This window comes from Myiozetetes cayanensis, unplaced genomic scaffold (assembly GCF_022539395.1).
Source record: "Myiozetetes cayanensis isolate MyiCay16 unplaced genomic scaffold, myiCay2020 scf10, whole genome shotgun sequence".
In the NCBI taxonomy this organism is placed as follows: Eukaryota; Metazoa; Chordata; class Aves; order Passeriformes; family Tyrannidae; genus Myiozetetes; species Myiozetetes cayanensis.
The window spans coordinates 12,240,164-12,255,392 of record NW_026086605.1 but is presented as its reverse complement, the minus strand read 5'-3'; the positions used below and the strand labels follow the sequence as shown (position 1 = coordinate 12,255,392).

Sequence of the window (15,229 nt, the reverse complement as noted above, 5' to 3'; positions counted from 1 at the left end):
TCCAGTCTGTGCCTACAGTTCTCCAATTATCAACTGCCTCCACTGACTTCACTGGGAAGTGCCAGGGATGCAGCAGTAGTTAGTAATGAGGGTGAAAGTCTCAGTCTTGCCAACTGTAACCTACAAGTCATTCAGTAGATTCGACAATGAGGTCAGTAACATAAAGAGTACTAAGCTATCCAGTTTCTGCAGCTTTAGAAGGACCCAAAAGAGAATCATTTTGTTCATACCCAACTTCAAAACCCTCTAGCACAGCAGGGAGGTGGGAGGTACATGGCCAGGACCTGTAACCGCTTGCCCAACGCTGGCATCTTGTGGAAAAACTGCTGCAGTGCAGCTTCCATTCACCTCAGTGCGATCCGTCCCTGCCCCTTCAGACTACTCAGACAATTACGGGAGTAGAAAGTCTCAGACCTTCATTATCAAATTTTATCTCCTTTTAAGAGGAATTAGCCCTGAAATGTGCAAGAGACCAGAAGTTTTAAAATAACCCCCTTTCCTAGGGGGGCAAGCACAGAGGTCCCCAATGGCTGCACACAGCTTCTGTGTACCAGGTGGAGCTGTGATCTGAAGCTGTCATTTGAAGCTGTCGCAGTCAACATTTCCTCCCACAGACCCTGTAACACACTAATCATCCGTGCTGCAGGCTCCCAGTCTCTCCAAGTGCTGAACTTGACAACACATTTCTCTTCGGTGGCTAATAGTGAAAAACAAGCATAAATGAGACACATCAGCACAAATTATTTTCCTTTTCCTCAGCCCTCAGCTCACGTGATGCAAGGCAAGTTTGATAAGGGTACTGAGAAATTGCTATGGGCCAGGGAGGTCCCTATATTTTGTTGTTGCTGCCTTCGTTTTTTTTTTTGTTATTCTCTACTCTAGAATCTGCTGAGCCCCAGAACTGCCTTAGAAGCTGCTGAAAAAAATTCACTCGTAGAGAGTGGTAAATAAATAGTTCAGCCTAATTCCTGTTAGACTGTGGATCAGGCAGAAATACTTCTTTAGAAGTCAGTGATCCAGCATGATAAAAGGCCTTTGTGGCTGGCCACCAAAATGTGTCCACCACCCTAGGAGAGGTAATTGCAGGGAACAGAACAATGCCTCTAGCTGGTCATGGTGATGGTTGTTGCAAACAAGGTGGGTAACCACATTTTACATTTGTCATTGGTTTGTCATAAGGAGGTCGAAGTGCCCATCCCTGATCTACAGTAACTTCAGTTTCAATGAATTAATTAGTGACTCAAGTGTTACCCAACAGTGCAATACATACTTTCCTCCTAGATGGCACTTTGGGGTAGCTGCAGGTGTGTACAGTCATCAAGTAACTCAGAAACACTCCTAGTCTACAGCCCAGCTTTGAGGGAATGCACTCCTCGCAGTGGAGTCATGCTGTCCCTCTTTCACTGACATCTCAGTTTCCAACTTTTGTCCAGCAGCTGAGGTAAGCCAGGTTGTCATTAACTGTTGTGCCTGACTACCAACATCAGAGGGGACAGAGTAACCAAACAACTATCATTTGCCCACTGTGGACATCTCACACAGGGTACATTCTGACATATTAAATTTAACTTCAAGTGGTTCTGGTTTTTTTTGTCCTCTCTACTATCAGCCTGATCTAAACCTAAAACCAGGGCAAATTTAGATTAAAAAAAAATAATAAAAATCCATTTTGCAGTTCAATCTGAGTCAAAATGCACTGTCTCCTGTCTGGCTGTCTTAAGCTTCTAGATGGACCCACAGTGGCCTCATGCTGAGGGCATTTAAGATCAGGCTGTTTGGAATTATAAGTGGAGCCAAGAATTAGGATTGTCACGTAGGTACATTATGGATCAGGGTTTGTGGAGCTCTCAGTAGGCACACTTAAGATTTTTTTTATTATTATTTGTACAGTAGTTCCAGACAGCTGGGTTGGGCCTGAGAACGTGTCACAACTAAAGCAATGGAGTGAGGCGTTGCCTGGAAAACTGGTAGAGGAGTAACTCACTGGAGAGAAGAGTTTGGTTTATCATAAATCAGTCTTCTTGTCATGGAAGATTACTACTACTCCTGAAGGAAAACAGGTAGGAACTCATTGCAACAAACAAGCAAAATATACCCGTGTCCTTATTTTCTCCCTGGAAGCCCAGCTGGGATTGCCCTCCTGCCGCCAGAGGGGGGCCGGCAGCCACACTGAGCTCCACACTCTTGCATCATTCAGAGACAACAAATGCCGCAGTGCCCTGTTGGTTTCGACTGAAACTTCTTGGCTTTTCTTCTATCACTAGTGACCAGGTCACTGAAAGGGTCCTTCTGAAAACCAGCAAAGGGACACTGACCTGGAAATTGTCCTCTTTACAGCAGGAAACTAAGTAGGGGGAAAACTTCAAGGAGAACAAGAGGCTCTGTTAAGCAGTTGCTAATTTTAACCTGCTTAGTATGGAAAACATGGCTTTGAGGACTCAGGACTCTTCAAAGTCTTTTCTGTGACTGATCTACAAATTCCTCTCTGCTGTTGACTCCTCCAGACTGAAAGAACTTCCCAAGGTCTCATGGATCACAGAGTACTTTACTAGTGTGACAATGCACAAGAGGAGAGCACCCAGTACCCTGTGCCAACTGTATACAGGTTCTGGCCTTGACAGTGGCACAGATATATTTAAAAAAAAAAAAAACCAAAAAACAAAAAAACCAAAACAGGTTACCAGAACTAGATGATGTATAAAATGGGCAGAGGAATGATTTGACTCTTAATGATGTTTGTATTTGTTAATTGGATAAAAGATAATAAAACAATGTTATATGGTAATTTGTTGCATTGAAACAGGCTAAGACAAATGAGTCCATCTTAACCTGCATGCCCAGTAACGTCAACTCCCTCCATCCCCCTAAGATACAAAGAACTTTCACCTCCACCCCAAACCTTGTCTACAACTGTACCATTTTTTAAGGTAGCCAGTTGAAAACTCCAACACAATACTGCTTCACTTAGCCTTTCCTCACTGCAGGATAACCATTGTATACCAGGTCCTACAAGCACCATTATGTTAGTATAAGGACATGAGCAATTTAAGATTAATGCCTTATGTTCTACTCAGTCATTATTCTGTACTAAAGCGTGTTCTATCCCACAAATAGCTGCACTCCAGCAGCAAGTGATCCCTGCTGACACAGTCGGCCAAATGAACTGAAAGACACTCTGTAGCAATGTACCTGTGCAATTAGCAAACATTCCAGTCAAGTACAAGTTATCACTATGGCAATAAGACACAATAGGCTTGAGGGACAGGGATAACTCAGAAGCCACTTGAGGTACATTATCTGAAAATAAGTGCACTTTGTTTGACTGAAATCCCTACCTGCAAAGAACAACCACCTGAGCCCTACCTGAGCTTAACATCTACAGAGAATATAATACTGACTTAAGCAGGTTTTATTGTTGACTTAATGGAGGCAGGGACTTCACCTTTCCACATGGTCACTTTTGTGTCAACTCCCCTGAAGAAACTGAACCAGCAAGATTTGCTACTTCTGCAGAGCGCAATGCAACAGCTGCTAGGTGGTGACCTAACTTTGGTTCCTCCCAAAATCTAAGTATTCTCTAAAGATATAGATCTAAGATAAAGGCTGCTTATTTCAGATCTGAGAGGTTTGCTTCCTGATGGGCATACCAGCTCTTCCTCTCTCCACACTCACAGGGAGCTGCTGCTTTCAGCTCCTGCTTTCAGCTGTACTGAGGGTCTACACCAGCAACAGCTCCAAGTCCAGAGGTAAGGACAAACAGCATATCTAATCCAGCAGCAGGAGGAGATACTGTCATCAGTATATCAGCACCAGCTCCTCAGAGCCCTGATCACTCTAATACTTACGCCTGGGTTTTCTACAGTCTTCTTTAATCACATCAAGGGTCACTTTAAGCAATTCCTTGTCATGGTCAGTCACCTGCAGAAAAAAGAAGATATTGGTGATTTATAGCAGTCTCTTTCACAGTACATGGCCTGCCTGTTGAGAAGCAATCCAAGGACATGATGTATTCTAAGCTAACACTGTCATAACTACAGTCTGCATCATATACTGCCTACAAGACTAATAATAAACATCAAATCTTCAGTTATTATTTGACTACTATTAGCAGCATCCATAAGTTAGGTGAAGAATATGATACAACAGAATTCAACCCAAAGGCTGACTCAGTAGAACACCATGCTTTAACACACTTCAATAAGAACTGTCCCAGGTTTCAGTGAGCTCAGCTGTGTCAGCGCAGTTTGGTAACCCAGTGAACACAGAACTTGGAACAACAATTCAGTGGGTTACACAAAGGTAAAACCAGCTGTGCTGCAGATAAGACTTTTGAGTAAATGGAGAGCACTTGGATGTCCAGCATCTCTTTCTGAAACATTTCTACTTTCTCTGGATATTTCTACTGTTTCTACTGACTGTGAAAGTCATCCCCCTGAACTTGTTTACAACCACAGCTCAGTTCCTTACGTGGTATAAGTCCTTAGAGCTACCAGGTTTCTGGAAAACCACTCCTTTTTCTTGTAGCATCTTTATTGCTTCCTTAAAAAAATTGTGAATCCTTTTGGAACTGGAGTTCCCTTTTGGCTTCACCTGGATGGGAAGAAAGAAATGAAGCAGATGGTGAGATATCTCAGCTCAACTAAAGTTACTAGCAAAAGCTCCAGATACTTTCAAGAAAAAGAGGACTTCAGGTCCTCTTTTATGTGAATTTTGTTACACATTTTTCTTCATTTAGTAATTCACAAATCGTATCTGTTATGTATGAACTAACCAGTATCCATGAGCTTTAAACAAAACCCAAACACCAGAAGCTTGTCCCATTTTTAAAGAACCACAACCTCTAAACTGCCTTCTTTGTATTTAGCAGCTATTTGATTAGGTACTAAGAACTCTTTCTTGGAACAGGCTTGTGATGCTTGCAGAGCATTTGACTATTTAGCTAATCAAGCTTTTTTCACATTCAGAGTTTTCCTTGTAATAAGGATAGAAAGGTAGGAAGATCAGTGTTTTGTAAGGTGGTATTCAGGAGGAATCCAAGTGCAGAGGACTGGATTCTCATCTCCTGATTTCAATCAGGGAAAGGAGAAAACTGAAAAAAACAGTATTTGTTTCTTGTCCCCTTTGTTTCCAAATTTTTACAAACATTCTGGTCATGATCTCAGTAGCTTCTCCACAGTCTAATGAAATGAAAGGATAAAGAGCATGGAAAAATTAAGACAGGTATATGAGATAAGGGAACAAAGGATTCAAGTTTTGAGGAGTGGTGGGAAATGAGCTCTTTACAATGTGCTTGGAAGTTCATAACTGAGGAGGTTACTGAGAACACAGGGTTCTGTGTTTGGGATACATCTAACAGAGTAGGAAGGAAGCAGAGGGAAAAAACCACAGGGAAAAGCAGGGTTTGTTTGAAAGTAGGGCAGAGCTATGACACTGGAATGACAGCTAAGGAAGTAGAAGAAAATAATCAGTTGTGGAGAGGGAAAGGTATGGGTAGATGATTTACTCTTCTCCACCTCCATCTGTCCTGCTCTGTCCTTCAGCCTCCCATTTATCTACACAGACTGCTTCAGTTCCTCAGATATTGCTTTGTCATCTGTTGGGAGCATGCTGTGAGCTCTCTGTGGTTTTCTTTGAGAAGAGAGTTAAACTGCTTCCCACAAGCCAACGTGAGATAACTAGAACCACACCAGAGCAACCAAAGCAAGATTTGCCAAGCCATTTCTCCAACTATCACTGTAAATGCTCCCACCCTCTTCTGAACAAAAGTATCAGATTTCACATATCCTACTTCACTCACCAGAAGCGCTCACAGAAGCCTTGGGAGCAAAGCAGGCAACCACCACCACTAGAATGAATTCACATGAATATGCAAAACGGACACCACATGAGCAATGGAAAAACATCTTTTCACAAAACATTCATTCAATGCATTTGCAATTCTCAAGCAACACTTCAACTGCCTCTAAGCCCAGAGGCTGATGTACCTAACTGGGAATAGTTCAGAGATTCTAAAGGGATACTGGTGCATCACATGCATCACAAGTTTCTCCATCCCCTTCCTCCAGCTAATCCTCAGTATTTCAGCAGGCCAGAATCACATCTCGCTCTCTGTCCCACAACTGCTCTTTTTGCTCTCAAATCAACAATAAAATCTAATTGCCTAATAGTTTAAGATAATTAACATAGCACAATGTCTAATATTCTCAGTTTGGTTTTCTCTGTTTCAGACTGAACGACTTCATCTGTCCTGCTGTCCACCACACCTATCAGTCTGGATACCAACAGGCTCCACTTCTAATTACAAACTTGACCATCCATCTGGACACCATTCCAGTCACAGCATTAATACCACTACCATATTTCTCTTTATGGTCCCTCTTCTGATGAACTGAAGAAACAAACATAAAATATACCAGGAAGGATTAGGTGAAGAGTGAACATTTTCTCATGGAAAAGCACATTCTTGTAGCCCTATGTAAAACGAAGAGACTTTGCTTCTCATTCAAATGCAGTAATAAATCCTCAAGAATGTAAGAAATTGCTAGCAAAGCAACCAACTCAAGACTCTGATCAATTTTTAATGTGAAAGCAAACATTTGGGGAGAAAAAAAAGATAAAAATATCTCCAAAGAAGCACAATAATTATTCAGTTTGGCTTAACACTGAGATCCTGTCAGAAAAGGGAGATAATTAAAAACAGGCTCTGTGTGAACTGACACACAGCTCAGCCTGGATGGATACTGAAACAGAATCACTAAGAATGCAAGTCAAGGCAATGACAGAGTGAAGGCAGCGAGGCCTTATAATAAGTAAGCAGCTGCTACATATCAGCACCCACTCATATGTGCTGCAGAGTCCATGGAAAGGGCCTCCATGGCAGGACTGTTCCTGAAAAACAAATGAGGGCTCCTGCCCACTTTAGTATTATCATATTATATATTAATATAATAATGTTATATATTATTGAGCTTTAATGTTATCATAAAATGACAGGAAAATTTTGGGATTTTTTTCCTAGTGTGATCTAGAATATGCTTCCTCCTCTCCATCCCTCTTATCACTAAACTGAGTTCTCATTTTCTCTGGACTTGGGTCCCACTCAGAGCCACTGTACACCCTAGTTAGTGATTTAGTCTACTGAGCAGACATCTGCAGGAGACTGAACATGGGGCTATAGACAGAAGAAGAAAATTAGAACTATGAAATCCTAAGTGATTTCACATCCCTGCTTGTTAACACAGTTCCTCCTGAGCCACAGCCTATTAGCCATCCCTTTACTTTTACAAAGCTTTCATCTCAGAAATGCAGATATTAGGTAGTTTAACTGCCAAGCCATAGCACCAGCAAGATTTGAATCTGAATTTCCAATGTACCTCTCACAATGTTCACACCTCATTTTGCAAAGCACCCCCATTGGGCATGCCTTAGATTTCTTGGTGCACCATTTCAGGTTCTCTGAAGTACCAACAACTTCCCCTCCCCTCCAAAATCAGGTCCTACTCAAATAAATTAAGCTGCACATCCAAACACAGGAGTGTTCAAAAATCATTCATCACTTCTACAAAACAGGTGTGTGTGTGTCTTGAGATAGAAGCGGCTATTAAATAATTATTTAACCCTCACTCCCAAGACCAGCCAAGAACTCTGCAGCAAAGCCAACAGGAGAATTTATGTCTCCAGAATTAAGTTAGTATTTTAATCAATATATTCCATCGGATGGATCTCACACAGCTTAGTGGGCTGGTGCTGTGCAACCAGTTATTCTCAGATCTTTAAAACAAGACAAACTCTCTGTACAATCAATAGTAGGTCAAAGAAATGAAGTGGTACAGGAATTAGTCAGTCTGTTCAAAACGCTGAAAGTATGTAACCTTTGACTCATAATGAATCACAACACACCCTGATGGTGTCAAAAGTTTCCTGGTATAACCACACACGTGATTCTGCTCCTGGAATCGCCCTTTGCAATTTGTCATGCTGTGTTTAATCCTTGGCTTAGGCAGGTGACAATTTTAGTAATAGTGATTCTGGACATGTCAGTCCTGAAGTCCTATAATAAGCTTTGCAATATACATATTTAAAGCAGCAGTGAAGCCTCCTCAAGAGGCAGGAAGACAAGCACACAGCATTAGGAATATATAATGCACTGTGTTAGACCTACAATATAAAGGGTATATATAGTAAGTGTGAACAACACTGTTCAACTCCCTGCTTTAACTACTTGGCATTGCTGACCCTGAGATAATATTCAAATCAAGAGAAGTGCAAACAGCACAGTCTCGAAAGCACAACCCAAGTTATGTGTCCAAGTGCCATACCCAAACTGGGATGGTAACACCAAAACAGCACATGCCATAGCTTATGCATGAAAGAAGTGTATAAAAATGGCTAATCAAGACTGGCTGGTTGCAAATATTTAACTCAGTTGAGAAACTGGATGGGTCCAGTTCATAAAAGTTGGGTCCAGTTCTTTCTTCAAGAAAGGAACCAAAGGTTTGTCCATTTGACAAACATAATTGCCTAAGTCCAGCAAGTACACTCTGGAGGTTCTCTAAGCTCTAAATTACTTTTTCTGGTTTTGCTTGTAGTCTTCCTTCTGGTACCCACCCCTCCAGTCTCAAAAGTCATTTATTTTAAGGGATAAGGAAAAGGCTACAGCTTAGGGATAGACAGGGCACTAGTTATGCAAAATAAAGCTCCATTGACTTTAAAGATTGTAACAGATTTGTTAATTTTTAACAATTTTTAGAAACACCAGGCCTTTCAATTCTCTTATCCAACCTCTGTAGACTATAAAGCTAAATTTTCCCTAGTATCTATCTGAGAAAGGGACATGATTTGAGTTCTGCCATGTGCACCTGTTAGAGGGAAACTTATTCTGGAGAGCCAGAAGACTGCACTGGTGGGGAACCATTAAGACTGGAAGTAGGTATTGTAGGACACGTATGGGATGTGGACAGGGCTCAGACACAGTAATGCTGAAAAGGAACACAGAGATGCTGCCTACCTCAAGCTATCCCAGCTACCTCCTTCCATCTTCGCTCCCTGCTCCACTCCGCTGCGGGTGACTCCACAGCAGCTCACCACCTCCCTGGAGAAAATATTCCATGGGGAGATACCCTCCCTCTTCATACCCTACGATGAACACTGTGCAAGTACTTTAAAAGTTGGCAAAGAGATGAAGGGGCTGCACTACATCTACTAGGATCACAAGGAAAGGAAGAGAAAGGCAACAAATAGTTTAAGAGTAACTGTGCTCTAGAACACTGGAATTGGGGTAAAAAAATATTAAGGTTAGACATCCAAATAACTCATCCTTTCACATCCAGGTAAAGTGCAAGAAGTGAACAAGTTGCATATTGTGGTGTGGCCTGATTGGTTCAGTCCACCCATCTAGCTGCTGCCTTGCCAATTAGGCATGAAATATCACTGTTCCACATCAGCAACACCATTTATCCTTTTGGTTTGAGAGCAATGCCAAACAAAACACTACAGAAGGGAAAAGAAAGGAAGAGGGACAGGAATCAGATCTATTACACTCATTTTCATGGATTGAACTGGGTACTTGACCCTTTGCCAATTATGAGAAGTGACACTTTCTAGAGACAGATTAAAGGAAGAACAAAATGCATTTCCAGAGCATTACTGGGCACTCCTCTTAAGGCACTCGGGCCACTTGACAACTGCAGTCCTTTCTTATGCAAAGACAGATAAGCCTCTTTGCAAGAAATTAATACCAAAGGGCAACAGAGAGAACTGCAATTTCTAAATAAGCATCTGTGTGCCCAAATTCCTGGGACATACACTCACACCCTTGCATGAGGGTCAGGAATAACTATTAATTATTTTGATAGCTCTTCGTGACTGCTAACAACACTGATGCTATATTGCTTTTCTTGGTGTGGGTTTTCTGGTGGGGTGATTTGGTTGATTGGGATTTTGTTTGGTTTGGGTTTTGTGGAGTTTTTGGGTTTTCTTCTGAGCCTTTCTATGTTTGTTCTGCACCAGTTCCTACTTTAAATGGTTTTGCACAGTTATTTATCTTGATCTTTCTGTAAATGCTGAAATTTCTAAGATGGAATTTTCCAGTATTGGTCACAATGACCACTACTTCCTTTAATGTAAAGTGTTTGGGAACTTGTGATTCTGTTCCAGCTAGTTTAGGAAGTACCCTGTCCCATGTTGGATATTGTAGTATCATACTTTTCTGTCAAAAATGAGAATAGCTCCTGCTAGCGTTAATAGCCATGTTTGCTTCAAAACAAACAAAAAGTGGCTTAAACAAAAACAAAAAACCACCCAACTCAGCTATGAAGAAGCAGCTATCAGAAGTTCAATGAGGCTGACAAGAATAGAGCTACTCTTAATTGTCATTTGACCTCATCTCCAAAGGACTGGTTTTTGTGTTGCTTTGTTTGGGGTTTTTTTAAGAATTAAACCAACATCAGCAATCAGCATAACATAACATAGCACTTAACATTATAGTGCACATTAAAACCAGGTGGAGAAAACGACTGCTGAGGATTTATTTCTCCACAGAAGACTGAAAAGTAAACAAGTGAGTCACAACACTCCAGTTTAAGTTTCAGCTGCCACTGCTATCTTGGCAAAAGGTGTAACCATTAGTTTTGTAGAAATCTACCACACCAGCTGAGAATCTGGTTTGTAATTTATCCAACTAACACAGAGCAATATAAAACCATTATACAAAATGGTTTTTGTTCTATTTCCCATTCTGCAGTTGATCAAGAGCATAGTAACTCACTGGAAAATTTCTTAACAGTTTGTTTACATCTGTAAACTGATTTCCCTTTAATCCTATCTTCTGATGCTTTCAATCGTAACCTTTCACAACTCAGGATTTCCAACACGAGAAACATATAACAGTGAGCACTGTTCATCCACTCATCATAATCTCCTTTTGAAAGCTACATCTTTATTAATGTATTGAGCTTCAAATGAGAAACAAGACAAAGGCTTTGTGCTCCCTTCTCTCCTGATCAAATTCAGGATCTCAAGCATCTGTCCCTAACAGCTCAAGGACCTTAAAGTCATCTCCTTTTCTGGCACTGGCACTATTTACAAATCTAAATTAGGTAGTGCCTGTTGCAGCCTGTAGGGTTGCTCAGCCCTAACACAAGATTACCCCTAATAACTGAATGTCCTTACATGGCTTTGTTCAGCCCAGTTTTATACGTCTAAAGTGACAAGATTTCCTCAAGCTCTGTAAACAATTCATGCATAAAGCTAAAGCCCTTGTGGGTTTTGAATCCTCTGAAGATATCTGTCTCTTAACTATTTGCTTATGCTTAAAAAAATGGACATGGTATTATTTCCCCTCACCCAAAACTTTAGACAGGTACATTCACTCACCTCCTGACAGCTGGGACTGGGTAGATGCACATCTGCCAGTGACACTAGAGAATCAATTGTTTCCAGCTCCTGCTGGTAAAAGGTCTGAATTTTGTTTTCTAATAGAAAGCTTTGCACTTTCTCATGCAGCATATGGATTGAGAAATTCTGACCCTCCAGGCCACTACAAGGATACAGAGAACATGTCAAAAGGCAAGAAATGGGTTTTAGAGCAATTACCTAGAGTCAGCCCACTAGACTGGTTTCAAAGGTCAAAAGATATTTTATTGTTCTTAAAGAATTTTATCTTGAATTCTTAATTAAATCAGAACATTTTTAGATGAATAAACATTCAATTGTTCCTCTTCAATAATTTGCTATAACAGTTTTGTGATTTTAAGATCTGCAGTCTCTGAAACCACACTACAGGCATCAGACCTCCCAACGAGCATTCAGCTACCCTTAAACTGGATACAGAAATGGGTGTTTGATTCAGTTTATTGAGGTCATGTATTTGGGATTTGATGATGACAAGCAATCATTTGGGAGAAAAGCAGGCTGCTACTGTATGTTTATACAGAGTCTAAATCAGAGTTGGGCCCTGTTCTGTCTTTCTCCACAGTTATTACAACAACAAAAAACCAAAATTGTAAAATTCCACACTTTACCCAAAGACCAGGCTGGATACCACATTTACCTCTGTCCTTCCTCAGGGCCTTGGAAAGGTTTATCATAAACTTCTCTATAGAGACAGGGGAGCTCCAGCATTCTTGAAATCTGAATCTCATACAAAGGATCATCGACTTTATCTGGAGGAGCAAAAAGAACACACAGACATGGCCAGGACTGCTCTACCAATTTTTTTATGCAAGCAAACCTGAGGCAGCACAACAGAGCTTCACAGCCTGTATTAAGCTGGCAAATGTTGTTCACGATTGTTTTTATGAAAACAAAACCACAAAGGCCACTCCTTCTTTTATAGTTTACTTGGAGGTAAATCATCTGTTGTGGTGCATTGTAGATCATGCTTTTGTCTGACAACTTATTTAACCAGAATTTATGATCTCTGTTTTACCTTTCTACAGTCTTCATCCATTAAATGAAGTTAACACATAGTAAGGAGCTTTATTTGGGCCAAAGTGAAAGCAATTTAGAGACTATTCGATTGCATGGCTCTCTCTGTTATTATTACCAGCCCCTGAATGGGTTGTATATATTCATAAATCTTCTGTCTGGAAAAGAGGATTGAATTCCCTTGCAAATTTTAGCTAGAGCTGAAAAATCTAGACTTTTAATCCAATTTACAAGGGTTTTTAAAAGACAGGCTTCTCCCCACCAAAGAAATAATTCTACTATTACCTCTGAAAGATTTCACTGGGGAAAACCAACTCTTACACAAGAGCACAGATGCAGAACAGAGAAGAAGTTATGTAACTGGAAGCTCCCAGGGTGTAAGCAGTGGACTGCAGAGCCCTGCTGCCCAAAGAGCTGTCAGATACGGAGGCAGCACCTGCATGCAGATCTGTGCCCGGGTGACTGAAGGTGACTGAGTCATCCTGCAGAGCCAGGGAGCTCAGGAGAACCCAAGCTTCAGTGGAACACTGCCCTTGTGCTGCTGCTGCACTCAGAATGGATTGTGCAGGCTGCGACAAGCAGCAGACACTTCCCCAAAGCATAACTGGATGAATTGGGACATGACAGGTCACCAGCCCCTCTCCCATGGGCTTGGCTGGGCTGCTTCAACACAGAGCAAGTCACTCTCACAGATATCCAACCACAGTATCTGCATAGCATTCTTGTAAGCACGTTAATCATCTTTTATAGTTTTTCCAGGAATGCCTTATTTACAGGCAATCTAATCCCACACATTAAGTGGTGTGTCTTCTAATCTTACACTGCTCAAACTGAAATAAAGATTTACAGATGAAAATCTCTTTAGAAAAATGAGATGCCAGAAAATAAAGTGGAAAATATTCAGTTAATTACATACAGCATAGATAGTTTCAAAGATTCAGACAACTGAGTTACATATATCCCTGGTTCATAACACTCACAGAAACTTGAAGCCTGAATTTCCCTTTGTTGCCTGTAGGTTCGGATGTGACCTCTGACCCTGACAACATCCCCAATCTCCAGCTTGGTTTTCTGGCTCACTATTTCTTGGAGTTTCTTCATCTGTTCAAACACAGTAAGACTGCTGGGTGTGCTTGGATGACCTGCAAGCAGTGAGGGAAAGGGGATCAGGTATTAAAGTCAAGAGGACTGTTCTTTTGCATTCATCCACCTATGCATCACAGGAGCCATATTACTCAAAAAGGGGTAAGGTCCCAGGCACTATGTGACCTGGGTAGTAAAACTTTTTGGTGACAAAGTTAGTTTACATTACTATATTTATTTAAATACTTCACCTGGGGAAAGTATAGAAGGGAGGAGATACTGATTTACCACTGAAAATGTCATAGATGGGTTGCAAAATTGCATCGTTAATTGAATAAATAATGGGCTTTGTCATTTTTTGACTTTGTCACGTTAAGAGGACGAGAGGGGAAAGAAAGGTCTGCTGGATTTTTCATATAAAAGGCAAATGAGTCATCTGAGGTGGGGCCAAACCATTCATGTGATGCAATTCGATGTCTACACTGAGGTGGAGCAACTTGACAGAACTTCACATTTACGTAACTCACCTTTGCAAGAGAGTAACTCCTTCATAACTTAAAACCTGATTAATGATCCAAGGATCCCCAATCACAATTACAAAAGGCTGGAAGAAAGTTTCCTGTGCCACCTAGGAACTTTCTTTAGCAGGTACAAATGAATCAGTTTCCATTATTAACATAGTGTCCATCCAAACACTACTGATGTACTTGTAAAATAAGAACACAAAGCTGAAACAAGCAATCTGGGCTCTCATTCTATTTCAGGCAGTATTTCATGCAATTCCTTTTAATGAATTTAAGTTCCTCATAAGAAAATTTCATTGTGTCTCCCCTATTTTATTTATTTTTTTTTTCTGGAAAGTTGTGCCAGAACATAACCTCTCTAAAGTGAGAGCTGTCTTCTAGATTCCAGTTGGGATTGTTTGTGTCACTTGTCATATCATTGTTAAATATAAGTATGAATTATCTGTCTGTATAAATGGGCTTGTTCCACAGACATCAGAGTTTTTAAATTCTACATCAAGCTTTCCTTTCTCCATTCTTTGCATATGTATCTCTAACACTGCAGACAACCACTAGTAACATTTATTTCACTAGGATTTGATCAGCTCCATATTAGGGTTGTCAATCCACTACATGGGCTTCCAAAAAGATGCAAAGTAGAAAACATTTCATACTTTGATCTGTAAGAAACAGTGGGAGAAAAAGCAAAGAGAAACTCAGAAACTGTTGAGTTCTGTTAGTGAGTGCAACAATAGATTCATTTCGAATGCACAGTTACTGCACATTTAGGACTTTCCCAAATTGTAAAAGACTGCTGGCATCCTCCCACTGTGTTTTAAGCTACTTTCAAGTTCATTGCTGACAATGTATGTGTGAGCAGGAGAATATGAATACAAAGGGAGGATTAATCCTGAAACCACTGTATCACAAGTGAAGGTCAATGGATTGACTTTGGAAACAGAAGTTGCGGCACATTTCCAGCCTAGTTTCTCACGAGATGAAGTCATGAAAAGAATTAAGAAGAGAATTCTTTGAACAATGTCACAGCATAGAATTTAAATATCATATTACTCAGATAAGGAAAAGGCAGGGCAGGACATAATGTAATGGTTTTATTGGCATCACCATTGAATACAACACAAAAACTAACACAAAAGTCCTGAAGTGGCCCAGGTTGTAGGATGTGACGGTTTAAAATAAATAAAAAAAATTGAATA

The 15,229-nt window shown here is 40.6% G+C and overlaps 1 protein-coding gene across 2 annotated transcripts in view; it reads right to left on the bottom strand.

Annotated features, from left to right (window-relative positions):
• Positions 1–15,229, bottom strand: part of STN1 (STN1 subunit of CST complex) — a 48,952-nt gene that overhangs the window by 8,337 nt on the left and 25,386 nt on the right. For both annotated transcript variants that reach the window (XM_050305222.1, XM_050305221.1), the window contains exons 5-9: positions 13,407–13,568; positions 12,050–12,161; positions 11,374–11,536; positions 4,468–4,590; positions 3,846–3,918 (exon numbers count right to left, since the gene is read on the bottom strand). In XM_050305222.1, the coding sequence (XP_050161179.1) occupies positions 3,846–3,918; positions 4,468–4,590; positions 11,374–11,536; positions 12,050–12,161; positions 13,407–13,568 (633 nt within the window). The remainder of the gene's footprint in view (positions 1–3,845; positions 3,919–4,467; positions 4,591–11,373; positions 11,537–12,049; positions 12,162–13,406; positions 13,569–15,229) is intronic.